This window comes from Caloenas nicobarica, chromosome 8 (assembly GCF_036013445.1).
Source record: "Caloenas nicobarica isolate bCalNic1 chromosome 8, bCalNic1.hap1, whole genome shotgun sequence".
Taxonomy (NCBI): Eukaryota; Metazoa; Chordata; class Aves; order Columbiformes; family Columbidae; genus Caloenas; species Caloenas nicobarica.
The window spans coordinates 10,940,869-10,968,835 of NC_088252.1; the positions used below are offsets into that span (position 1 = coordinate 10,940,869).

Genomic DNA, 27,967 nt, shown 5'->3' on the forward strand with positions numbered 1-27,967 from the left:
TAAGTGAATATCAAGAAATATTTTATTGTACATGTAATCAAAGTTTAAAAAACAGACAAGAAGGAGCAAGGGACAGATTTATCCAGCATCTCTTAACTATGCAGGGTACAGAAATACAACTAGAAAAGAATTAGCACATATTAGTACCCTTTGCTCCCCTTCCCTGCTCCAGTGAAGGTGGTTATACAAGTGAGATTAGTAATGCTTCAGATCAAGCCTTCTCAGTATTTGCACACTTGAGCTGATGAAGTACGTTCGGTTTCATGAGAGAGTACGTGCCTTCAAAATAGTTGTTTATAAACAACAAAACCACTCTCTCTTTAGTGGTTTGTAAGCATTACTCGTTCAACACCAAGAGTATACTTAAATGACTAATGACTTAGCAGCCATAATTGTCTTGTTATATCTGAACTGATGCTATCTTTAGGTATATTGATTATAGAAAATAGATTCCTTAGGTTTAACGATATGTAGTAGAGAATATATTATCATCTAGTTGCAAAACCACAATGTAAGGTAAGTGGCTGTCAAGAAGCAGAGGAAGTATTCACAGGGAAGGGGGGAGCTGCATGCTGAGCAGGGGCATGTCAACTACTCAGAACTAAAAAAGCTGAAGCTCAGGAGTGCTAGCTGCAAAGGAGTTACACCTCAGTATCACTGGTGTAAGTTTAAGAATGTCTGGTTTGAAAAATATGCTATTCTTCCCACATCTATGTCAATCACCCAGCTTAACTTGTGACCCTAGATCCTCCTTACCACAGCACAGTAGGATCTTGCGAGTTCTACCAATGTAACTCATATTCTGCCTTTCACGCTGCGAGGAAGAAGGCTTCCATTGTCCTCCAGAGCCAGGTAGGAAGTCTGAATGTGAATGCAGAGCATTACCAGAGCTTAGTCACCCCTTCAACCACTCAGTTTCCTTCCCAGTTTACAAGGGTGAAGGCTTTAACAGCAGAAAGCTGCAACTTTTTTTCCCCAGTATGAGCTGATTTTCTCTCGATAGCTTAGAAATAAGCCTTCACAAAAAATTGTAAGCTATACAGCATGTAGCTAGGGATGAATCAAATCAGTGTGACAAGTGCTAAATCCCAAATTGAAGGCAACGCAAATTTTGGGATTCCCACGTGAGAGATTTGTTTATTCTTCAGTGGCCCAATAAGCCAACTTCCAGAGAAGGCCCGTGGAAACATAGACAAAGCCAGATCTAAAATAACAGTAACGTATTCTGGATTCTAATGCCCTTTGGAGACTATCAGCTTCTTGGCTTAAAACGCAAGTGAATCATGGCGTATTAACGATACCATGATCTTCATCTATTTCAGCCTACAGCATGGTCCAATACAGATTATTAGTGTCAAGTTACACACCTAGGACTTGAATTCGCCAACACTCATAGCACCATTTGATTGTTGCTGTAAATAAAGACAGTCTAACCCTAAAGTCCTCTGCCAGAAAGAACCTATTAACTCTGATAGTTGTGCAACACCACCTACTCCGGGCCAGCAGACCTACCCACATTTTTTTGTCCTCATACATATGCATCTGTTTTCAGAAAAATCTAAAGAGCTCCAAGCTTAAACTCTGTAACATATTACCTTAGCTTTCGGAGTTTCAAAACAAGTTCTTGCAATGTTCAAATGTAGGAAATTCACACAACTGACAGACCAATTTATTGACAATATCTCACTAGTTATTTCCTGTGCGTGCCAACTGCACAGTCATAAAAGCCTCTCAGCTCTTCTTCATACTCCTCAGCTTTGAAACAAGAAAGGATCAATATAGGTATCTCAGGATTAACAGACCTAGGTGCAGGCAAAAAAGCAGCTGTTCGGTACCTCAGTAATTATTGCTTGGTATTTATCTGTTTTAAGCAACACCAAAGCAGTATTTGAATTTATGCTGCATTTAAGAGGAGACTGGTTCCCTACCATTAAAGAAACATCAGCCTTTCCACAGGAAAAAGTCTCTAAAATTTAGCTGGCCATTTTTTCCTAGCCATTACATTTAACAAGGCCATTCTAACAATATCATAGAGTTGTCAAAGTATATAGCTCATACCTACAGTCTGAAGTAGATTAGCTGGGCTGTACATTTTCGTAAGAACTATAGGAGTTTATTAGCAACGCCAAAACACTACTTAAAGAGCCTAGAATTGTTCGAAGACTCACCAGCTACCTAAACAGAACAGCTGTCCCACAAAAATGATTTAACCAATAACTGAACTTGAAGACAAACACTACAAGAAAGCCAATAAAGGAAATCTTGTGCGATCAAAGGTTCTTTTACTATCTCATCTGAAAGAAGCTACCTGTCACTTTGAAGTATCTCCTCCTTCCATAGGAATAACCAACATATCTTTTGGAGGCAGTTTAGACAGTGACTGCTCAAAAGTATTTCTACAGAACTGCTTTTTGGAAGAGAAAATAAGTTATTTTACTATTTGCACAAATTGTGAATTTACTACACTCATTTTACTCTAAGAATGTTTTAGCTACAAGGTATCTGTACAAGATATATCAGCAGAGATAGCACATTTTTAACACTACATATGTAAACTGAGAAACAACAGGTCCTTTCATCAAGGTGTCATATTGCAGGTAAGCCTTTTTACATTAGTCCAAGAGGCTGCAAAACTGCACTTCTGCACCAAGGAGATTCCTGGTGAGCCCAACAGAAAAGCCGTGCTCTACATAGGTGACTGTCCATCCTGGAACAGCAGCAGGAGAAGAATCAAGCAACCGTGTTTGCGGTAATATTCTTAAGAAGGATTCCATTCATTCGGTGCATATTGCTGTACATAAGGTGCATAAACCTGTCAGGTACGAGATCAGCGTGAAGAGAAGCCAGTTGCAAGGCTGCAGCCAACTACTGGCGTCATGTCCCAGATCTGGAAGAAAATGTTATAGAGAATTACATAGCATTATTATAAGAACTAAGAGTTATTTTTAGAAGAGGCACAGAAGCAAACAAAGACCTCCCTGGACACGAGGTAACAAATCCTGTTTAAACTGCACTTGAGAAAAATATCATGAGGAGTCATACCAGCCTTACAAGCCAAAAGCCGAATTATGCCTCAAGAGTCTTCCAGAAGTTCTCTGTAGGTCTGTTTTAAAAAGTGCTACGCAGTTGTTATAAACACGCTTACAGAAAACCAGGAGCAGTCTCAGTCCTGACATGCATGGAGGATGTATAGCCTAAGCTCAGCAAGATTCTACATCAGTCTGATTTCCACGTCACTGTCATAACCTTGGCTTTTAGTGGCATGCCCCAAGAGGCCAGGGAGCTCAGAGTAAAGGAAGCCTGCACATTTCATCACATCTGTGTCCTTAAAGCCATTGCCAGATTCTCCTACTGCTGATGCCTGCTTTGCTTGTCCACAGGACACCAAGAGTAACCAGTTCTAACAGCTACAGACTCCACACAGTGGAGTCACAGACTATTTCCTCCTTCAGCTGCAGGAAGAACAGTCTGCAAGAAATATAATTCTTGCTGCCCACAACAGTTAGCTTTGTAGCAACAGTTGTCAGAAAGAAAAAAGTATATACAAACATTAGCTCACCATTAAATGTCTCTAATAAATGCAGGAAAGAGGTACATTAATACCTTCACAATCCGGTCGCTCCCACAAGTCACCATTAGCCCTCTGGAGATGTCCATGGACATATGTGAAATGTTGTGTTTTCCTTCATGAAAGGTTGCCAAGGAAGTACGGCTGCAAGAGAACAATTCAAATGAAAGCCAGCCATCAGATGAAGCTTGATAGCATCATTATAGCAGTGCAAAATAAACTTACAAGAAAATTAACTTGCTCTAGTACTAATAAATCAGTCCTGAAAACTGCAGTGCCATATTAAAGGGGACAGAATTAAATTAGCAAGTCATGTTAAGGCATTGCTGGTGTAGTTATATAGGTGTATGTGACATTTCCTGGCCTTCTGCAGCCTGACTGCTAGTAATACTAGAGCAGAAGTGGGACACTGCATTAGTAAATAATTCCACTCTTGGTTATAAAGTCAAGCTCGGCTACACTTTTTCCTGCTGGCTATAGTGAGTCAGCTATGGTACAGTACCTCCCTTTTTCAAAAAATGCAGACAAACAAAACTCCATCAACAACAAAACCAAAACAACAAAACCAAAACAACAAAAAAACCCACCAAAAAACAAAACCAAAACCAAACAACCAAAAAAAACCCGCCAAACACAGACCAAAACCATCACAACACCAAAACCCAACAAACACCACCACAATAAAAAGTCCCAAACACCCCCAAAATTGGCATCTGATTACTTTGGTCCTTTAGCATTCCATGTGTCCAAGGAGATGACAAGACAGTGAACAGTAAAATGCTGTCTACAAGATAAAACCGGGGTTCCTTCCTTGCTAAGAAGAGTTTAATGAGACAGCAAATGATGTTTAACCAAAGTTGCTTGCATAGGGAAAATAATGTTGGACTGCGAAGAACATTCTTGTAGAAACGGTGTTCAGTAAGTGTACATGAACTAATGCATATACAACCTGGTAGCTGTGATGCATTGTCAGGCACCCGTTTAGCAATTTTAGGTGTGATCAACAGCCTTTTATCTGAACAGGAATCTTGAGACAAATGTTTCAACTCTAGAACTGGGCTCATGGAAAAGAAGAAGTGGACAAAAAAGTTGTAATACCACATCTGATCCAAATCAGCCTGCAGAGCCAGCTGAGGGATCTCTGCCACTGTAGTGCTTTGAGTGCCCAAGGCAAAGGTGGGCTATTAGGAGAGAGTCAACTTGGCATGTTTGTGTGGCATCGTGTGCGGATGCGGAGCAAGCACAGGTGTTTCTGCACCTCGGTAGTATTACTTTAATTTATTCCTCCATAATACTCACTCTTCATCCTTGATTGACTCAAAACAGGAATCACAGACACGGACCTGGAACTCAAATCCCATGATCGGGTAACTTGACCGTTTGGTGCTGCACTTGCCACACACTGCTTGCCCGCATTTTCTGCAATGATGCTTCATGAAGGAAGAAGAAAACAAACAAACAAAACCCATCACTATATTGTGGCAATTGACTACCTCCTCCAGTGTTCACTGAACAACAAGAATGTTTCTGTTTCATAGCCTGTTAAGGAAGTAGCCTGTTAGGAAACCCTCTGTTACTTCAAGCAAAGACTAAGGACTCTGGAGTTCTGAACGGTCTTCTTGGCCATTAATGGTTTTACCTCCATACTCTACCTGTGCATCCTCTTCTCCTTTTGCAAGCACCTTTTGGGAGCAGGGGAAAAATAGGCTTCGAAAAGCAACAAAGGAAATAACAGTCTAAGAAAGCCAGAAATACAGGGCGTTTCAAAAAGATGGACCCAACATGTTAGATAAAAATTTACAAATGGTTTAATGAGTTACAAAGTTTTAGTAACCTTTTTTAAATGTTCTATGTTCCCTCCACCTGCTGTATGGACTGTAAGAGTTTCATTCATGGACAGTTCCTGGTTGCAGAGATACAGTGATTTCAAATTGGATCCATCTTTTTGAAACCCCCTGTAGAGGGGTGTCTTGGTGCCTGTCCAGTCCCTCCAAAAAGAAAGCTATCTGAAAAGCTTTCACATTCCAGTCCAGTAAGAGCTGGGTCATCATTACATTATGTTAGACTGCAATTTGCTCAGTTTTGGGGTATTGTGTGCCACTTCACACAACACTTTAGGATTAGGTCCAGTGTACACAAATATTCAGATAAATCCAACAGAGCACTCCCAGCACAGCATGCTTTGCCCTGTTTGATGTAACCATTTCCATAGAATTTGGAAATTTCTTAGCACTGCCTAGAAGCTGTGACCTCCCAATGAACCCTCACTTCAAAGCAGCAAAAATACCAGCAGTTTAAAAGATCTAACAGCTTTAGTGGTTTTCTATTTGCATTTTGCTTAAGTGCTGAAGCACAGCTAAACACTCAAACAATCTCACCTGTCTCAACCCTAATGTCTTTGTGTCCCACATTTGCTTTATATTCCAGAAGAAAGGTTGTTCACACTTCTGACAGGAGTCACTTTCTAGCCATTGAGGAGCCTACAAAAAAGCAAGAGATGCAAGCAATCAGAATTACTTTTCCTCATGCAACAGCCAAGTAAGTTTGTTTGAAGAACCAAAGCAAAGTTTTACTTGGAAAGATGCCCTGTCTCAGCTCTGGACATTAAAACGATTGCCTACGGCATAGTGAAGAGGAAATTCAGAACAAAAGACTCCAAACCCAAGGCTACAGTTATTTGTTACCTAGACACCACCTATACTCTTTAAGCCCACAGCAGTATGTTATGTTACTGCCTTAATAAGAAAACTAATTCCAACATTTAAATTATTAAACTTGCTGCAGGCATTCCAAGACTGCTGCTCTGGTTGCCTACGTGATTTTTAAGGGCCAGTGTCATCCAAGTTGTAGAAGCTACGAGGTAGTCATTCCCTTTAAGAGGCAGAGTATAGAAATAAACTCCTAAGTAAATATCTTTTCTGCCTCCCTAGGATTGCAGTTTGAAATAATTAAGAACTCATCTGCATTTTCCATCCTGCCCACATCTTCATTAAGCATCCCTTCTCCCACCCACATATTTTTCCTGCCAGAAAGGGACTAGGCCAAATGAAAATAGCTAGAGCTTTCACACATTTCAATACTCTCAGATACTTCAACTGAGCATCCTTGTAAAAGATAGAAAGAGAGGCACAATATTTCTAGTACACAGACTTGAATTAGAACATGTATATTCTATACAACTTTATGCATGTGATGTGGAAGTCTCCCTGAAACGCAACAGAAGGAAAGCTGGAACAACAAAGCAGCTCTTCTTCTCAATTCGCTTACATCCATCGTTGATAGTAATAAAGCAATAGTATTGTCAGTTGCACCACCTCACCATTAAAGTTTATTAATACCAGATGTCCAGTTCCTGCATCTTCAACCTTGATTGCAAACCCCTCCTTCCCCCATGCTAGTGGAAAATATTGTAAAGGGGAGTAAGAAGTCCAGCATGGGGGGTGAGGAGGAGAGTAGAGAAAATTATTTGCCTCTCCACCACGAGTTGCTTCTTTTAGTTACTTACAATAGCATTTTTCACTTAATAGCATGTTTGAAAAGACAATCCACTCTCTGGCTCCCTCTAGCAGAAAAACATGATATCTTCCTATTCTTTTCATCTTAATTTCAGGCATTAAATAACAGGTGAAAACCTGTCAACAATATTAGCAACATACAGTTGGAAATGCCCAAGATCAAGATCAAGGCTGTCAGTGGAGTTACCATTCCTTTTAATCAAAAAAGTCTGTCTTTTAGTCTTACATGCACTATTGCATATTTGAAGATACCCTTTGAAGATACCTACTCACTAGCTAATGTTTCAGAGACAGTGTGTTCATAATTCTTCAAACATTTATTTTCTTTGGTTTTGGACTGCACTGGATTATGTTCTTCCAATGAGTTCCAAGACACTATGGCTGCTCTGAGTTAACCACATTATTTTATTTGTACTAAAACTGTCTATTACTCAGAGGATCCCTTAATTATTGCATGCAAATCCAGAAGCAAAACAGCCACATCTTGTTTTCCCAATTGCATTATAAGTAAATTCCTTGCAACGACAAAGCTTCATAATATCACAGAAGTTTTGAAGATAGATCATCATGCTGAAAATGTTAGGAGCATCACAGACAGCATTCAGTGTGTTCACGGTGACAGCTTAACGCATGTCAGAAAACAGCTCTTAATCACGACACTTGATTTAGGGAAAAGCAACAGGGCAAAGAAGGCTGAGCCTTATATACTACTTTATAGTGCAGCCAACACTAAATCCTTTAATTATGGTTTAAATAAAGATAGTAGTAATATACATCTTTTCAGCTCTTATGATGGATGTGAGCTGATGCAGAAAGAATGTGCATGGCAGGCTCAGTTGTTGTGTACCGAGGTCTTTAAAAAAAATGTTGTCTAGGGACTTAATCTCTACATTCCGAACTGCATCTCAAAAACAGCATCTCATTTCTTTACCTGCTTTGACATGAGTTGAGAACTTATTTCCAGACTGCTGAAGCATGGTCCATTGCTTTCTATACTGCAAAGGCTTGTCTGCTTTAGAGTGTTCCAGCAGCAAGTGAACATGTTGTCTCACTGCAGTAAGACCGTAAGCAGACCCAAGCCTGTCCTGCATTTCTCCTGCCCTGGGAATCCATCTGGTACAATGCAGTATGGAGAGCCACTAGAACAGAGCAGGTTTTAATAGCATCATTCATCCTTAAAGTTTCAGGCAATATGAAGAAAACAGGCTGCAGAACTGACTAAGCAAAGCCACATCAGCCCCTGAAAAGTGAAGGAAAAGAAATCTTTGACCTAGGACATGATCTTACCTCTTCTCGGCTGATATCCATGTTCCAAACAGCAATTCCCCCATCAGCTGAACAAGATACCAGCTGCCGTGTCAGCTGGATGTAACAGATAGCCTGCACCTTGTCACTGCAAACAAAGTAGACACTATTTACCCTTAAGTATTTAAACAAAGCTTAGTTTCCCAGCAAAGCCCAATTTATCCTTGTAAAGCTACCTAGGAAGTCAAAACTGATTTCCACTTTGCTAAGTCTACTAAGTAGAGCTATGAAGATGAGTGAACAGATGCTGCCACCTAAGCACTGCCCTATCGTCAGGATGTTGCCTAGCAGTATTCTTACAGGCTTGACCAGAATACCAGAGATACAGTTCCATGTTAACATTTGCTGGCAGTAAGTACTGACAGTGAGCTGAGTGTCAACTGGCTCAGAGTGGGCATCTGTGTTGGCAAGGAGGGACAGTTATCTAAACAGAGACAACTGGAAAAATAAAAATAAATATTTGTTTCAAGATATAGCTAGGAAGCAGATGGAGCTTCCATTTTTGCTACAAATCACAGTAAGTCTGTAGCTGCAAAGCAAAGCAGGCACTCACCAATAAGATAGATTAATCCTAAATAGTCATGGCAAAATAAGTCTATCCTAAGAAACTAAACGAAGGTTCTCAATAGTATTAGACTGCTTTGCAACATCTATGCTCCATTTAAAAAGCCATTCTGCTTCTCAGAAGAACCTACTTTCCCATTCAGTATGAAGTTCAATACTGAGTGTGATGTTTGAAGAGAAACTAACAGTGTTATCAGACTTCGGCAAGACACATGATACAGCAGTAACAGTTGTACAAAGTCCTCCACTCACTGACTTCAGTTACTTTGTTGTAACCAGTACTCTATTATTAGTTCTTTAGCCATAAAACTAAATCCTCCACATTTAACAAGAGTTCTAGGGCTAAGGTTATCAGTCTTGATCAAAGGTGGATGGAGGCATCTAAGAAACTAGACAAGAGGAGAATACACTATACAAATACATCTTTAAACGTAAACAATATCTCTACTACCACTGCCTTTCTAAGTAGAACATATCTTCAGTGGTGAACTGCCTGTCAGACTGAATTAAGGCCCTAGATTTAAAAATGGCAGCTAGCGTTGTGTTTCTATAAAGAACTGATTAAATACAGACAACCAACTATCCAATCTACAGAACAGTGGATGCTTTTCTGAAGTCTAGAGACCCACTCCTGTAATTTAGCCAGTTTATCACCTCACTGATAGAAAGAGACAGAGAACAGGAACATACTGAAGCTTATTCTACATGGGCACATGAACATGCTTATGCATTAATTTTCTAGCCCCACTCTCACAGGCAACACTGTGAAGTATTTACAACACAGAAGCATGCAACTTTTACATAAAGTCCAAGCAAGATGATTTAGGATGTTTATCCACCTCTTCCTATAACCTACTTTTATGTTATTTTCTCATTATCCATGGTTTAGAAGTAGCAAACATGAGCAAAAAAAAAAAAAAAGATTTATCAGTAACGCTTTCCTAGTACTGATTATCCTTCTTGCTCCTCTTCAGAGTCCTGCCAAAAGTTTTTTTTCCTCCACTATTTGCAAAGAATCAAATATCTTGCCATGCTATTTAGTCTTCCTGGGACTCTGTTGTCATTATAGAACATGAAGGAAAAACAAGACACCATTACATACTGATGTCCCTGAAGCAGCAGTGTTCGCCCCTTCCTTCCACCAATATCCCACATGATAATGCTGTGATCAGAGGCACCGGAGAAGAGCAGTCGTTGAACAGGATCCCACCACAGGGAAGTAATACTTCCTAGGAAAGAACATTACGCAGTTAGATCTAAGGGAGTCACTGCCCAACACAATGATGCTCTCCTGGGCTATTAAAGTGAAAGCTGAGGTACCCCCTTACTACAATAAGAGACATTGAAAGCCTTAAGGCAAAGGACAGCATGCAACAGCAAAATACAGTCCTGCTAGAGAGGCAAAGAGCATTTGACAACAGAACAAAATATCCCTAATAAGAAAGTTAGATACACAGAATAAACCAGAAAGTTTAAATTACAAGCTGTCTGCGCCTTGTATTTAGGTAGTAGTTAAGAGCTGGCAGGCTGCTATGCGATCTTTGAAGATGAAAAGTACTAAAACATGCCAAGCAGAAACTGGCATCTACAATAAAGTGCTTGGTGAGTGGCTGCAAGGCAGCACGCAGTGTTCACAGGTAAACCAACTCCCTTACACAACCATTTACAAACTCGAAATAGTTGGAATAAGAACCTGACAGTTTTACTGTCGTTAGCAAATCTGGCCACTATGTACTAAATTACAAAACTAAATTTCAGAAGGCCCAACCTGGCTATGCACCTCATTAGTCAGGCATAGAAAGAAATGAGTCATCTGACAGTAGCAGTCTAATACTAAACCCACATGTAGGTAATGTGGACAGGAGACTAAAGAAGTAATTTTGTCACTCATGCTGCCTATAGTTTTGAAGTTGCAGGAATATTTTATTCCCTCACAGACATCCTTCCCTTTAAAGTATCATCCCATTGCTCAGTGGTCATCAAAAACCTTGCTAGTCTGAAAGCAAGATGAATGGTAATTACAGCCGAAATCAGTTCTTTCCAGCTCTCTGGAGGAAGAGATGTTTTTCTTGCCTCCTTTAGGGCTATACCATTTTCAGATTGACCCATTTGAGAATCGTTGTCCCTGAGAGAACAGTGACCATCCTCACTATAAAAGGCAGTTTGAGTATTATCTCAGCATTGCACAGAGTAGGCTGTTAAATATGGAGAATTCTGGAAGCTGACTGTTGAAGGACAAGCTCTAAAACCCTTTGCACTGCAAAACAAACGCTGCTTGCTTATGAAGTCACAGTTAGGCAAGAGCTGGAAAGGAAACAAGATGGAGTCAAAACTTCCGAAGTCTGGCAAACACAGCTGCACTCAAAGAAGAACTTAATGCCATTTAAGTTTAGAGTTACCAGGCCTTGAGAATATTACGCAAACACCGTGGAGGAAAAAAAGTTACACATAATCTGTGCTGTGGTGGGGGTTTTTTTGTTTGTTTGTTTAAAAAAAAAAAAAGGCAGAGAAGAAAAAACTGAAGGAGCTGCTATTACACCAATTGAAGAAAAGCCTGTTTCCGCCTCTCAAATTTAACCAACTTCTATACTGGATCAATTCTTGTTTTGAGGACCACAATCCCCTTAGGGAATTTATATATAAGCCAAACTTGTCTGCTAAACAGACAGCACTGCTGAAGTTGGTGCTTGGAAGCCCAGTGCAACTCAATATATGCACAATTAGTAGTGCCATGTTGAGACATACATGCTATTGTTAGTCTGAAAGCAGTTATCAAGGAGTTGCATTTTAGCACAGGGTAGTGGCAAAGCACATAGAGGTAAAGGAGTCTGTAGGGCCAGAAGAATTATTTTGCTCTTAACTGAAACAATCTGAAATGCTGCTTGAAAGCAGAAGAGGCATTTATCACTTGAAAATCTCAACTTGCCTCCTTCATTCAAAGCCAGCTTTATCATTTTACAGTCAGCTGCAAATCAGGAGTCTATCCAGCTGCAGCAAAGTCTACTCTGTACTACTAAACAAAGCAGCCTTTTCCAGTGGGTCAGAGACTTATGAGCCAGTAATTCAACCCCTACCCAAACTAGACAGCTGATTTGAAAGTTGCCAGTACCACATGGAAGAGGCACTAAGTCTTTTCTGTTTCTCTCAGCATATTATTAAATTACATATTCTTCTGTGATTTGCATTCTTGCCTTACTCATTACAGCAGACAATGGCTCCATATCATGTTACAGACTATTTGGTTCTTCATCTGATATAAGGACTTCAGCTATACTGCACAGGATGAGAAATTTGTCTTTGACTAGACAGTTTTGATTCCAAAAGGCTCTCTAAATTTCTTGCATATAGCTTAGTTTCAGCTAAACATAGAAAACTGAACTAGAGTCTCATGAAGACTCATCAGAACAAAGTCTGCGTTGGGAAGAATTAAGTGGCTTTTTAGAATCTAGATTGGGAGTTGCTAAAGCTGCTTTAGGTATTATTATAGTACTACAAGATGACCAGAAGAAAAAAAAAAAGTAATAAATTCTTATCCTTTCTTTTCAATGTTAAGCACACTAAAGCTTTTAAAGGTGGCCATCTAGTGGATAACTTGTGTTTAATTGAATGCATTTGTTTACCTTTATTTTTCACCTATAACACAAATACCTGTCAGTATTTATAAGGCTAAGATTTCCCCTCACAAAGAACGTGTCTGTTCTTTAAGAGACAGTTGTATGTGCAGCTTTGAACAGTTTTTGATAACTACTACTCTGCACTAGTTTTTTATCCAATATCTATCCTTTAGAGGTAGATATCCAACTGAACATCTCATCCTGATCTACAAAGAGGTACTATAATCTGGGTCAAGTAGAATTAAGAGGAAGAGTTATTTTACCTTCATGCCCTTTGAGTGTTGTGATAACCGAGCATGTATTCTGCTCAAGCTTCAGGAGAGTGATCTGCCCAGAATAATCACCAACAAATGCATGCTGAGTTTCATAATCATATCTGAACACCAGTCAAGGTCTTAAGAGTATTTTACAGGACTGAAACAGATAGCCCAGCTGTCAGCTACAGGGTCTAAACAAATTGGAAAAGAACATCTTAATATGTGAGATAAATATTTACATAACTACTTCTAAAGGGGTTGGAGACCATAACAGTAAACCTTTTTCATTCCTCTCTTCTCTTCACCTTTGCCTACATGTGCAGGTAAGACAATATGGAAAATAAGTGAGAAATGTTTTAGAAAACCACTGGAGAAGCCGTGAGACAATTCATGCTGTAGTTTAAGGCAAGCCAAGTGTATCTAGATCGTTTCTAGCAGACATTTACAGAACACACTCATGATCTTCTACTAGAGATGCCAGAACTCCTCAGGCTACTTGTTGCAGTAGAGAGCTACCATTAGGAGCACCTCACTGGACATTGGGTGGCACTCAGTCTTACCTACTGTCTGCTTCTATGAACTCTTAGTTTTCTAGCAAAGAAACTTAATTTTAACTTAATATAAAAGGTCATATTTTTTTCTCCATTTTCTTAATAAACTGTTCAATTATTTGCAATAGCATTAGCTATAGAACCCACTGAATTCAAATAGCGAGGCTCAGAAGCGCCAGACTGTTTTGTAAGCTAGTCTCCTAACACACACACACAGAGCCCAGTATTAACCCAGTTCTGCGCTGCATTCAGCTGAGGTGAGCTGTATGTGAAATCTTTTGCGGGACACAAAGCCTTCGAACTCTAAAACAAGGATAGCAAAAAGAGCAACAGTACAATACAAACCCGTTGGCTCTTCAGTCAGTAAGGCAGGAGACCTCAGAGGGCAGCCATGCTGCTGGCAACCAAGCAGTTGGCATTTCTCTTAGTTTCTTAGCACTACACAGGTATATAGCAGTTCTAGAGGTCTTTTTTTTTTTTTTTTCCAAGAGATGTAGTTCACCTCTTTCAGCTTTTGAATCATGCCACTTCTACATTACTGCCACTAATTCTCATACCAGTACTTCCACTTACTGTCAGGCCACATCTAAACTGCCACCATTTACAAGTGCTAAAAAATGGTTTTAGAATTCAAAGTATTTAACTCATCCTCGAAAGTTTTGATATATGAACTACGTTTTAGACTACTGAGTTTGTAAGTCTTTTATGTAGGATAAAGAATGTCCTGAAGTACTTACAGCTGAATAGACAACTGAAGTTCTTAAGCTACAAATGCTGCAGTTAAAACCAACTTGAAGGAAAGCAGCTGCACAGAAACAAATTGCTACCAGTAATGAATAAAGTTTCAACGTAGCTTGAAGATAGAAAAGACTCATATGAGCAAAGACAGAAAAATTAAAGCAGTCCAAAGGGTTTTCATGATGTTTTGTGCTCTAGAAGAACTAAAATGCACACTGGCATCTGTTGAACAAACTGACTTGCCCAGGAAGTATACAGGCCAGGCTGTAGATACAGGTTTTAGTCACTTCCACAAGATGCTACAGACAAACATCTCAAAATTAGGAACCAGTACACACTGCTATTTCTGTAAGTCAAGGTCACAACATCTCCTTCTACCATCTAACAACAGCTAACAGAAATAAAGGTATGAAACATCTAATCAGAATAAGGGTTTTCAGACTTGAAAGAGATCTCGCTCTAGCTTCTTCCACGAAAAGGAGGGAATAAATTGAGCTAAAAGAATAAAGTATTCTTCCAGGTTCAGGGTAGCACTCAGTTTTCAAAGGATACTGTAGACATGAAGCCCAAGAGGTGAAGTAATGTCTCCCCAGCATAGTCCCACTCCTGGTGCACATCCAGCTGATACACTTGTCATGACCGGTGCTGATAACCCACTCTGATGTCAGGCAGAAAGTAATAGCAGACACTCGATTCTGATGAGCTGTGGGAAGGAAAAGATTCTTACTTTCTCCTAAAAATCAAAGCAATGTGTTCTTAAGTTCTAATTCAGAGAGACACAGGTTGAAGATGATATCTAGGCAATGCCCCATGGAGATGTTTTTACCATCATTATTATACTTGGCTCTAAGCTGAATTAAAAGGTTAGCATTGTTCTGTGTGGTATTTGCCTTCTTAAGTGAACCAAACATGCCAGCCAGCTAATTCAAGCCTTTCTCCCACAGAGAGAAGCTGAGTTCAGCCCAGATACCCAAGATGCTCTGGTTAAGAAGCAAGCAAACCCTCAGCTTCCTCTAGCTAGGCCAGGACTTCTGGGGAGAATGTAACGCATCTAAAAACCTTAATTGCTTGCTTTAAGTGCCTCTTTTCCTGACCACAGGGGAGCTATGCCCAGATTCATGCTTTCAAGCACCTGAAAGTGTATCTAGTCCACAGCATTCAAACTGCTACCTGTGACAGCAACCAAATCCCACCCAGCTTTGTTTAGAACACTGCCATTAAGCAAGAAATTACAAGAACATTAGAAATAAATCCCCCTGACTCCCAAGATGCAAGTATTTCCCTTGACAGAGTTGTCAAGTCATCTTTCTTAGGATAAAGGGAGGTTTTGTTGCTTTAAGAACAAGGTCTTTTTCTCTGAAGCAAGAATATTGCTGCTATCAGTGTCAGGCAGGGAGTCATACAACAAGCTGCACTTTGTTTCACTACATAATCTGCAGTCTTTAAGAATCTCCTTTGGGTCTTTCACATTAATATTCCAATTTTAACCAGCAATCGAGTTTTGTATTTCCTTTAAAAACATGCAGGAAAATGCTGAAATCTGCATTTCCATAAACACGAGAACAATCTCTGTTCCCCACGTACCAAAAAAATAAGGTCTTTTTCATCCCTGTTGCCCTCCTAAGATGACAGAGAAGGCAAGGACTGTCTTCAGCTAGAAGTAACCAAGCTCAGTGATTACAGAAAGTACGGAGGGAAATTGCAAATACCCCAATGCACCTTTAGAAAGCTCTTACCCTAATGTTAATGTAGTATAACTACTTGAAGAGCAAAATCTGAACTCGCTAGTTCTGACTCATTACACTCGCAGGCTAATGACGTACTAAACTTAATGATAATGACTGCAACCCAGAGTCAGCTGACTGAGGATTACTCAATAACAGAATGGCTATCTTATGGCTGTTATCCCCAACTAAATTACAGCTAGAAAGTCAGTCAGATTTAAAGCATATATGGACTTGATTAATCTGTGACAGTGTCCAGTTTTGCAAATATTTTAGATGCCTCCCCTTCACATAAATGTTAGTGTAGACACTGGCTAACGGTTTACCTGGATAGGTCTTCACAAAGTTCATCTTATTGAAGTCCTCTGAAATATGAAACTCCTAAAAGCAAAGTGGAACCATTAGAAAAGATACCACAGCAATACTAATACCCCAAAAAGAGTGGTAACCTCACAAGCCAAAATTTGCATAGCAGCAATATATCTCACTAAAAACTAGCAGTTTCTCAGGCTGGGGTATAGCACATTGACACACCAACTATAAATTAAGGTTATTAGTGAGCTACATTTTCAATAGGGAGCATCCTTTCAGAACCAAATTTGCTGAAGGAAGATTATAGGAAGAGATAAGATCTCATTTGTCCCCAGTAGGAACAAATAAAACTGTATCTTGTAGTATTTAGGATTTAAGTATCTGGGACTTCATAATGGACAGCTTTAAGTAAGCATTCTCTATTTGATCCATTAGGCTTACTGACATTTTAAAAGTCTCAGCTTACAAATTCAAGTAGTTATCACTAGAATCACTATTCTATGCAGTTCTGAGTAGGCCATTCACAGTAGTTATCAGTAAAACCACTTTATGATGCTCATGCAGTACGCTGGTTCTTTATAGAACAGTTATTTTCACCTTATTTTCATAGAGAAAGGAAACCATTAAAGCATCTGAGAGTCACAAGCTTCCCTCTTTTGCCAAGAAAAGCGGGAAAGAATACAGACCCACTTTCTGTTCTGCCATACGTACTTGCTCTCCAGGAGAGGGAAAGCAATTACAGCACAAGTACAGAAAGAGAGATAGAAGGCTTCCCAGAAGGAAACAAAACCAATCCTGCCTCTTGGAATTTTAGAGCTAGTGTTGAAATTTCTACATCATAAAAAGATTTGCAGCAAGAAAATCCAGAGACAGGTGCATGGCGATACAGGCAGATCCATGCCTCTGGCCATGCAAGCTAGCCGCAGTTCACAAACCCTGTTAGCACCCTGCCATGGCGCTCTGCCCAGCTTAATGTACTCCTCAAAATAATTCCTTGATGAAGTATAATTGTTTGGGTCCACCGCTACACTAATGGCTCAATGACTTCTTGAGGCTAGCTGGCTCATATCTAGCCAGAAGCACCCTTCTTTATTTGCAACCCTCCCATGTACATCTCAGGTGAACTGCCAAGAAGTTCAGCCATTTAGTAGTAGCTGCATTCCAAAAAGTGAAAGAAAACAAATTATCAGCTGCCAGCAACACCTGGTGCTCACAGTCAATCTAAGCAATTCTAATTCACATTCTGAAGAAAAGTCACAGCAACATACCATGATAGCTCCATTATCCTGGCCTACAAATATTCGTCTGCTGTCATGATGATAAGCCATGGCTGAACACGGCGCTGTCAAAAAAAAGCAAGCACATTACAGTTATTGAAACAGGTATTAGGATACACACAACTTATTAAAACCAAATATCTCATTCTGGACAAAAGCTGTTTAAGATCAAGTAGCTTAATAGAAATTAGTCTGCATAGATGATGTTGCTTGGTAAAACAGTTAAATCCCCATATGTGAAGCTAAGGGAAGGTACATTACTGCAGGAACCCAGATACACTGCTAGGAACCATATGCAAACACGATTTCCTGCCACAAGGTGCACCTCAGTAAGAGCACATGTGCACTCAGTTATGCTTAAGAACTTGAGCTCCCTAAATTTATCTCAAATAGAACCTCGAATTGTATCCAAGAATAATATTTCATACTTTACATTTGAGGACTTTATCATTAAAGGCAGTAAAGTGCTAGACAGAAATACGTAATTGCATGTCAACTTCATATGGAATCATGTCTCAACATCTGCAACTTCAAGGAGACTCCTGTTTTTGAGATTACTTTCAATTTCTTTTAGCAGAAAAACTCTGAAGACCTACTTCCCTTTATGAAATTCAAAGCTAAAATAGATGTGAAAAGCAACGACAACAAAATTACAATAAAGCATCCTAACGAAAAATTTGCAAAAAGGTTTCCCTGAAGAATGTCCTCATTAAACTTGCAAATCACAAGGAGAAAAATATAGTGTTCTAAACTAATGCCTTCTTCTCCAAGACCCTCAGAAAATGTGGCCTTGAAGGTGATTTTAGAAATTTAAAGCCAGACAGGATAGTCTGGAATATTACAGTGGTTGTGCTTCGTAAGTCCATGTCTTGGAAATACCTACAAGCACACTTTATTTCATATAAACATTTTTAGAGCACAATCTGAATAGTCTATTTAGAAAATTGATAAATGGAACAACTGATGTAATTTAGACCAACAATTAGGAAGGAAAAAAAAAAAGGTTACTGTTGGCATTTCTAATCTAGATCCTAGGCTACTCAGCCTGCACTGAAAAGACACAGAACAGCCAGGAGCCCAGCTCTTTGGTATTCATTTAACATTTGTATACAAATTACTTTCGAAATTGTCATTCCAAAGACTATCCCTTGTATGATGTTTTATTTTGTCATTGTATTCCCCCTTTTTATATGTGGTATGTGTCTAGGCAGCAACTCTACATTGAAGTAGTTGCAGCAAAGCGCCCAGGCTGAGTGATGTTTCAAAATCAAAAAAGCATGCTGACACTCAAGAGCTACTCAGCACTGAAACTGCTACTCAGTATTGCTTCCTTAATAATCTAAATGCTTAAAAAAATAATTTAAAAAAAGACACACACCTTGGAAAGCAGAGACTATTCTTATGTCTGAACTTCCAGCTAGTGGTTTGAAAAGGTCACTTATTCCGCAGATGAGTTATTTGCCAGCATTTGAGACACCTTCCGCTGCAGATCCGCACAGTGATTTACCTAGTGAAGGATCTGTTTCTGACAGAATACTGCCTGAGATCTCATCCAATAGGCAGCTAGTTTCAAATTAAAGTCTGAGCTAGAGTTGCTGCAAAGTTCCCAAATTCAAGACCAAGTGAATCCAGCACATGGGGAAATGGGAGGGAGGGATTCCCACACAGAGCACTGGTACAAAACCCCAGCTATGCTTGGCCATCACTTGCCATCTCCAGCATTGTACTTACATGACATGGTGTGATAGATGCTGGGCCAGTATTGTCCACTGTCTCTCTTCAGCCATACTCGTATTGTTCTGCATCATGGGAAGAGCAGGAAGAAGACAGCTGTAAGTGCATCATCCCTTGCATCTGAATCAGTTCATTACTTGTACAGCAGCTCCAAGCCTGTTAGCTTTTGTGCTACTCAAATATAATAATTAGAGAAAAAACATAATAGAAATAACAGTATGCTAACATAACAAGAATAACAGTACTAAGAATAGCTACTCTTGGATTCTACAAAACTCTTTATAGATGGAGTTTAAGTATGAGATGGAAATACTATTTCAGCTGACCTCAGAAATTGGTACATATTGTACCCCTTTAATTCCTTCTCCTTGGCTCCTGCTGATTTAAGTCAAATTCAAGTTGCAGGAACTTTCTAGCTTTGGCAGAGCAAGCCACAGCTTGTTTTATAGCAAGTTAAGTGTTCGATATGTTTAAAAAACAATAAAATAAAGAATCACAAATCATTCCATTACGGAAGTCTGAACTTTTACAGCTCCTCTGTGCAACTCACCCTTCAGCAAGCCAGATCCTGAATATCAGTAGCAGAAGCACCTCATCCTCCAGATCAGCACATTACTGACATCTCCATCCCCAAATATTGATGTATAAATCCACGGTGGACATCATATCCAGTTCAGTATTATTTCCCCTAAGCCATGCCCCTGCTCCCTCATGTACAAACACAAAGGACAAGCAATGCTACTGCCACTGCTCCTCTAGCCTAAATATGAACAGAACTGATTAGCCAGTCAAGTGGGAATTGAAAGTAGTTGACAAGATGACTTGGACAGCATGTTAAGGCTCTTCATAAAATTGATTTTAGTTTGTAACCTTCCAGAATCAGGGGGGAAAGGAAAAACATTTAGCATTATACCACTCTCATGACTGGCAGAAGGGATATAAGAGAATCAGCAAGGAAGTGGAAAGTTATTGTCATTTAAAAACATTTCCACAACAGGCACATTTGACGGGAATCTACATCAAGAAGTTAAGAGCACACATGTAGACCACACCGTTGAAGTTATTTTAAGCCTTCTTGAAATTTCCTCTCCAAATCATTGTTTGCCTTCTTGTTACTGTTTAAATCCAACTTCCTTCTTCCTAAATGGAAAGCTAAACAATCTGTAAATACATTTACCTGGAAACACTGTCAAGAGACTGCATTGAGAGGAGTTGTTCTATTTACTTTTAGCTAAAAAAAGACCTGGTATTTTAATTTTTTTAGAAAAAAACTAGGGGATAGATTTGCTAAACATGATATAGGATTGCTACTAAGAATTTAACAAAAAGAGCACAGGAGGAGATTGGTGTCTAGCATCAGGACTAGAACTTTTTAGGTAGCGTTCTCATTTTGTAATCCATTTAAGGGCTTTTCTTTAAAAGACCACTTAAAAATAAAGCAGACAATGCCCACCTTTCATGCACTACTTTCCTTTTCTAAACCTTTAAATCAATACAGTTGAGTGCACACTGCCTCAAAACAACAATTTTCAGCTTTGAATCAAGTCAATTTTCCACCAGTTCAGTGGCAAATGCATATTACTCCAGTCCATTAAACATCAAGACTGTCTCTGAAAAGCTGTCACTTCCCCTTTACAATAACCCACACCCTGCCTCATGATCAGAAAGTAAATACTTCAGAAGAGCAGTTGCTATTTCTTAGTAACACGAGAAAGCAAAAGAAACAATGCTTCCAAGTCATTCTTACCATGCAAATGCCAGTGGTAGTGTGAGCTAGCACCTGTGCATTTTAATGGCTTTTAAATATGCTTTTTAAAGCAGCAACATCATACTCAAACCATTCTGAACATCTCAGATGGTAGCTTCCGCCCTATTAATTCAACTTTCACTTCAAGCCAAAAACATGTAATTATTTTTGATATAAAAAGACTAGTAGTTATCATAGTGATTGTGGTCATGCATTGCTGGTTTTCCCAAAGTAGACTTTGTTTCCTCTCAGTGTTCTGGCTGATTATACTAAACTAGGAATTAATATAAAGGAAGCAAGGATTTGTTTTTTCTAAGCAAACAGCATCCTGGAAATACAATTTGTGCACTGATCATCAACAATACAGTCCCCCACTGAAGTGGAAAGTCTAAGCAAATACCTGAAAAAGATAGTAAAATTAACTTCCAAAAGCTTCTTATTTTGGTTTAAGATTTAGACTTTGCTAGCCTCATGCTTGCAAAGATAAGCTGCAAGACAGCTTTATACAAAGTTCTGACTGAGCAAAATTTGAAGAGATTGTTTCACAGCAGTCTGCAAATAACCTGTGCCAAAATCCCACTTCTCCTTGATTCTCTCTCCTACGCACCCGCCGCTGTGGTGCATCTCCTTTTGTTAGGACAAATTAATTTGTGAAATTATCAGTTCTAGCTTAAAGGACTAGGGACATCCTCCAGTGATGCCGCTTCCACAGTCTATGAAACTGTTTTGTTATGAGAACAACCACATCAACCCTAGAGTCTTTAGCACTCTTTTCAAAACCTGGTCTTTAACGAAGAGGCCTGTGCTCAGGTCCCAAGAAGAGCCGGCTGCCACTCGCCTTTCTTTAAGCATTGCCTAGTAAGGGCCGAGAAAGACAGGTTTGTTTGACAGCAGTCTCAGGAAAGGATGTAAAAATGTTGAAAGTCATTAAGAAGCGATAGATACAGATAGAGATAGATACATACTTTTCAAGTTACAGTAGACTCAGATATCTGAAAGTGTCAGGAGGAAGTAAAACAAGGCTAAAAAAGACCTCCAAACTTCCCAAACACAGAGTATTGAACCAGAAGTTGCTTTCAGCTGGAGAGCACATACATTTATAGAGAGTAATTAAAAGGGCTTTTTTGTTTGGTTGGGTTTCTTTACGTAATATAAAGAAACACACAAAAGCCATCTTTAAGCAATACTGACTGTAGCCCTACCAATTTCTGAGGTTTTTCCTTACCCTCAATTGCCATTTCTTTTACAGACCAAGTTAGCACCCAACAGTGTTGAAAAAAAAAAACCTGGGGTTTGAGAGGAGAGAAAATCCTTCAGCGTTCCAACAGTATTTGTGCTCCTGACACATAAGATGCCCCCTAAAAGCCAACTGCCTGTATGTCAGGGAGAAAGAAGTGATGGAACATTAGCAGGTAAACCCAAAATTGTTACAACACAAGCACTACTGCAAGTACTGCACAGCTACACTAGCCCTGGTTCAAGCACTGCATCTTCCTAACACCTTCAAACCACGCACAATTGCATTCCTGTCTGAAATCAACCACTAACAATTGCTTTTGTAGAAAGAACAGACTGCATTTTTCTGGTAGTCAAAATAAACCAGAGGTATTTATACTGCTATTGACCATGTTCCCAAAACAGCATTAGGAATCTGGTTTAATCACAGTGCAATGCAAGCTCAAGAACACAGCTTGCAGCTGATGCTTTTTATCAAATTTCTGTCACTAAAACATTAGTTTTGACCAATATTTAAGTTCCATAACTGAAAAAAAAAAAATACTGCAATTTAAACAGCAGTTTCAATGCAACAGAAGCTGCTGATGGTCACAGAACACCAGCATTCAGATGTGCTAGTGACTTTAGAGATCTTGTCAGCCTGTAGTAAATATAATACCACCATCTTGCATTTAGGGTTTTGCACACTAGCTTTATCATCCCTCAGCATCCCCAACTACAGCTGGGAAACACTCATCTTGCCTTAGTTATCTGTCTGCTGAGAACATGGACAGTAAGGCCAAGTCCAGAGATGTGACAGTATCACAGACCTGTGCAGCCCACACTGGACTATCTCAGCTGCCAGAAAACAGGAGCCAGCCTGGAGCAGGCGGATCCAACTCAGAGCTGGTACCCGAGCTGCCTGCCCAGGCTGGGGGACACACTGCAACAATTCCAGACATTGTCTGGGAGCCAGGGTCAGGCAAGATGCCCGTAGGGACACAGAGCTAATCATCCTTTCTAGGTTAAGTTCTGAGAAAGCGTCACAGATGGCAAGTATCCTGCTGAAAAATTAGATTGGGAAAATTTCCTATTTAACTCCAGCAGATATTCTTGCTTCCCTTTTTGGCTTCAAAACTTAAAAAAAAAAAGAGCCAGATTTGTATTGGTATTCACAGATCTACTATGGCACCTTTTGTACCCTCAAAAAAACCTGGAACCATTGCTTCTCATTCTAGGAAATATTTAAAATAGAAAGCACTACACCTCCTCTAACTAGAGGATAATCTACAACATTCCTGGAGAATGTTTGTGCACCAATGTTTTCCTCAGTCAATTTGTAAACACATTCCTCGGACTGGTTATTATGAAATACTTCACAGCCTCAGCTGTATTAAGATCTACTAAAAAATACTTTGGCTCTGCTCTTTTGGTACACTGCTCAAAAGGCACACAGCAGCTCTTTTGCTTCTTGAACTCTGTACTTTGCTTGCTGCTGGCAGCATGATCGGTTATGCAGTATTAACACCTACACCCTATTTTTAGTGAACAAACAGGAGAGCAAGAAGTTTGGTAACATGTTAAACTCTAGGTGACAGATACGTGAGTGAGTAGGCTTTGATCTGATGTAGGAATTATCCCAGATTAGAGGTAATACAGTGCAACTGTTTCTGAAAGTTTAAAAGATCTAACTAAACTGCCATGGTAAGGCAGGCTATGTGAATTTTGCCTGGGGCCCAAAGCTTCTCTTAGAAATGTACACACCTCAAAGGTGGGTAACACCTCTGCTCCCCTTGCACAGGCCTGTATCTGACATCAAAACTTGCCCAGATAAAGATGCAGCTGCATCCTTGGCCCTTATCAACACAGTTTATCAACACAGGTCAGACTGCTGACCTTTAGTATCAGAACTTTACATTTAAAGGCTGGCACTGCGTGCTACAGGGAAGCATCTGCAAGCGTGTCCCATGAAATTCTGCTCAGGTTTAACTAGGATATGAACCCTTGAAAATTGCTATTTCCTCTTCTCCCCTTCAAGAAGCACATCAAAATAAACCGAACACAAACATGTTAAGATTCAGCCCACACTCGCACCCAAAAGGTGGATGCATTCCACTTCATCCTGCACAGTACTGAGGCACCAGATGAACTGCACGTAAGAGTGGAGTAAAAAGGAAACTGCTCAGACACATTCACAACTTGTAATCCAACATGTGCTACAGAAAGTCATTTCCACAGGAAGGGAAGAGACCAACCAAGACCATCTTTCAATCAAAGCTAGAAAACACACCTAACACATCCAGGTGTCACCACTTGCAGCCAGCTAGGTACAATTACTGCCATGGTTCAACAAGGAGCAGTAGGTACTACTGCTTTGAAGGGTCAAGATTTAAATCCTGCTGCTTTTACATGGGCATTACTTCAGTAAAGGGAGCCATCTACCTCTTTACCAGGCATGAAATTTCATTTTAAGCTATAAGAAGTCCTACTAAGTTGTAAAATCAAGTTCTGAAGAGGCAGCCACTGTTCTGTGGAGTCACAAAACTCAATTTCCCTTAAATATACACCTTTCAGTGCACACATTGCACAGTATGATGTCCTATAGTCTAAGAGCATCAAAGTATTTAATATGTCAATATCTAATTGTACAGTTTGAGAAGCACACATGCTATTTGTCCTCTGATCCTGCTAATGCTGTGCTGAATGCTTCCAGCACCCCAACCTCCAGCATTCTGGAAGCTTGGGAAAGATGACCAAGATATCTTCACATGCTAGAAGTTGACAGTATAACCCCAACACTAATTTTAATGTGCTTAAGAGCACTACTTTGATGGCCTATTATAAGAGGCACTCAATCTGATGGCTGAAAAAAATATTTTTGAGGAATAGGAGCCTGACTCCAAGTGCTTCAGAAACATATTTTCAAATAGCCTTTAAACAACATAAGGAATCATTGGCTTCAGCTACCCCAAACTTATAGTGCGTGTACTTCAGGCTTTTAGAATTTAGTGATGAGTTTTTACTCCAGCCCTCACAATTGAAAGCTCATCTAAGAATTAAGTGTACTAATCTTCAGGGAAAAAAAAAAAAAAGTGTGTGGGAGGGCAGAATCCAATTAGCCACTTTAAAGAACTACTGCTACAAATTCCACTACTTCTACTGCCTGTTTTCTAAAGAGTTCAAATGGCACTTGAAAACAATTCTTAGTATACCAATGAAAACTACGTTCTTACCACTTCTTAAAACCTCTCCACAGGCAGTGAAGATAGACTAGCACTTTTTGATTTCTCAGAGGTGCTGATAATCAGCTTCAATAAGTGCTGCTACAGCTTCCCATTTTTAATATCGGATTTATGTTGCCAGGTCACTGAGAAGTCTGAAAAATTTGGCAGTGTTTCTACCTGATCTGCATAAGAGTTCCATGACACATCCTATACAAATTTTGCTGCTTTCATGCCAGCTAATTAAAACCCAATGACATCTGGTAAACTTCACTTAAATCAGGGTAAGTTTACACCCTTTGCACTTGATTTGTTCCCTCTCCCCTACAAATCCTGAATGCCTTGGCTAATAGTAAGCTTATAAAGTTAGCACATGCTTTTGCTAGCTGGTTTGTTTGCTCTTTTTGACCTAATAATAAATGCAAAAAAAAAAAAAAAGTGTACCAGTTCAGCTAACACCACGGCTCTTCTGACTTCCAGCACTCACACCCTACCATGTGTCATAAGGTCAGGCTTTTCAAATTAGAACTCATGCAAAAATTAATCCAAATTAAGTTTTGAAAGTTTTATATTACAACAGTAAAATTATCCCTCCACCAAGCTACCCGTCAAAGAATGCACTTTCTTACTTTAACATGCTCCTTTCAAACACTGCTGCCATTTCTGGACAGGACCTCTTAAGAAGCATCTCCTGCTCCTCTTCACATTCAAAAGTCACTTTCTATATGGCATGGGGGAAGTTCCAGCTCTCACCACCACACTGCAGACCCCTCACCTCTCTTCTAGTCAATAACCCTCCGTGCTACCTGCTTCCTCGTTTCCACTTTCATTTGCTCAGAATACCTGCCTAATGACATTACCAACTTCTGTGACAGATGTTTCACATGCTACATGAGCCAGTGCCGAGGATCAGGATGAGTTTCTGAAGACATTTTCCCTCCCAAGCAGGAACCGTTGTCCTCAGCAGCCCATCACCACCTCAGATCCTCACCCCCTGAACCGTTTCAGCCAGAATGCAGCAGGTTTGAGCCGTCATAACCGGCTTGTTTCGGCTGCAGCAGCTCGGGGAGCTCCACCTCACCGGACAGACAGGGGAAGCTGTAAGGTGCCTACAAGCGATTTAGCCAGCACAGCTGCAGGCGGAGGAAAGCACATTCTCACTTTTTCGGTTCTGCCCATCACCGCTGCAGAGCCCTTGCACGCGCACGAGCGAGCAGCCCGTTTGCGCGCCCTTCGCAGGGCCCGCAGGCACGCACGGCGCAGCGGCGCTTGCCTACGGGCGGGCCGCTGTCCGCTCCCCGCAGCCGGCCGGGCCGAGCCGCTGCCCCCGAGGCGGGAACCCGGTTCGCGTTATTTTCCTCCCGCGAACTGCAGCTTCGGTTGTTTCCTCCCGGCGGCAGGCAGAGCCACGGCTCCGCGCCTCCCGGCACTCTCACAGCCTAAACCCTGACTCCCGCCCCGCTCCCCGGCCCAGCCCGCTCCCGCCACCTTCCGCGGGGACCGGCCGGACCGGGGGCTCAGCCCCCCCGCAAGGAGAGCAGACCGCCGAGAGCAGGGAGGGGCCCGACCCCCGCCCAGGGGCCGCCCGGGCCTGCCCGCCCGCTCCTGCTCCCGCCAGCCCCGCGCTGAGCCCCGCCGGGGAGCGGGTCCTGAGGGGCCTCACCGCCCCGTCAGGCGCCTCGGCGGGCCGGTGGCCTTCGCTTACCTGTCCTCGCTGGCCGTGATGACCCCGTCCTCCTTGGGGATGAGGAGCGCGGCGCTCACCACGTCCTGGTGCCCCTCGACCTTGCTGAGGAGGACGGGCCGGCTGCTCTGCGGCCGCGAGTGGATCTCGGCCGCCATGTTGCCGCGGGACCGGCCCGGCGCCCGTCAGCTGACGGCGCGGGGAAAGCCCGGCGGCCGCCGTAACGCTGCGTGTAGCGGCGCCGCCCCGCCGGGCCGAGGTGCCCTGTGTAGCGGCGCACTCCCAGCCGCACGCTGACGTCAGCTCTGGCGTAGGGCGGGCCGACGCCAGGCGTATTCCCTAGAATAGAAGAGCCTCAAGGCCGTATTTCGTAGAAGAGCGGGAATATAAAATTCGTTTCGGGGCTCTTGGTGGGGGTCTCTGGCAGCCAACCCGGTGTGCGGAAGTGTCACTTGGGCTGTGGCTTCCCAAGGAAGACAAGGTGACCTTGGGGTCAAGCACGTGTTTTCGTGGCTTGGGCTGTGGGGCTATGCTGTCCTGTACACACAGCACGGAGCTCTGCTCAGGAGAAGCGCTCCTGTAAAATACAGTTATTGTCATTACCCTACAGCCCCGAGGAGCCCACCATGCCCTGCCCGTGCCCGGCTGGCCTGGGGCCACAATAAGGCAGCAAAGAAAAGGATATTCCCTATGGAGTGATTAATGGGGGGATATGGACTGAGGAAGGATGTGTAGTCACAGGAAATATATTAGTTTCTTTATGTCTTCTAAACTAGAAGCAGCTGTAAGCCTTTATCCTTTAAGTTCAGAAGCAGCTGGATTGTGCTGGTTATTGTCTTTGTGTCCACTGCATGGGAATATTTTCCACATAGTTGGTTAAATGACAGCAGAATTCCTTCCCTCACTGCTAGTTTTTTGGTTAGCTGCTGTGTTCCCACCTT

General features: G+C 41.1%; 1 protein-coding gene across 1 annotated transcript; it reads right to left on the reverse strand.

Moving 5' to 3' along the window:
• WDFY1 (WD repeat and FYVE domain containing 1) lies at nt 1–27,231 on the reverse strand. Its single transcript, XM_065639827.1, has 12 exons — nt 27,048–27,231; nt 19,157–19,224; nt 17,417–17,490; nt 16,163–16,217; nt 14,665–14,815; nt 12,830–12,942; nt 10,055–10,181; nt 8,371–8,476; nt 5,947–6,048; nt 4,868–4,998; nt 3,604–3,712; nt 1–2,887 (listed from the first exon to the last, which is right to left on the reverse strand). The coding sequence occupies exons 1-12, from the start codon at nt 27,182–27,184 to the stop codon at nt 2,828–2,830; spliced, it is 1,233 nt and encodes a 410-aa protein (XP_065495899.1). The 5' UTR covers nt 27,185–27,231; the 3' UTR covers nt 1–2,827.
• Between the last annotated feature and the right edge of the window lie 736 nt (nt 27,232–27,967).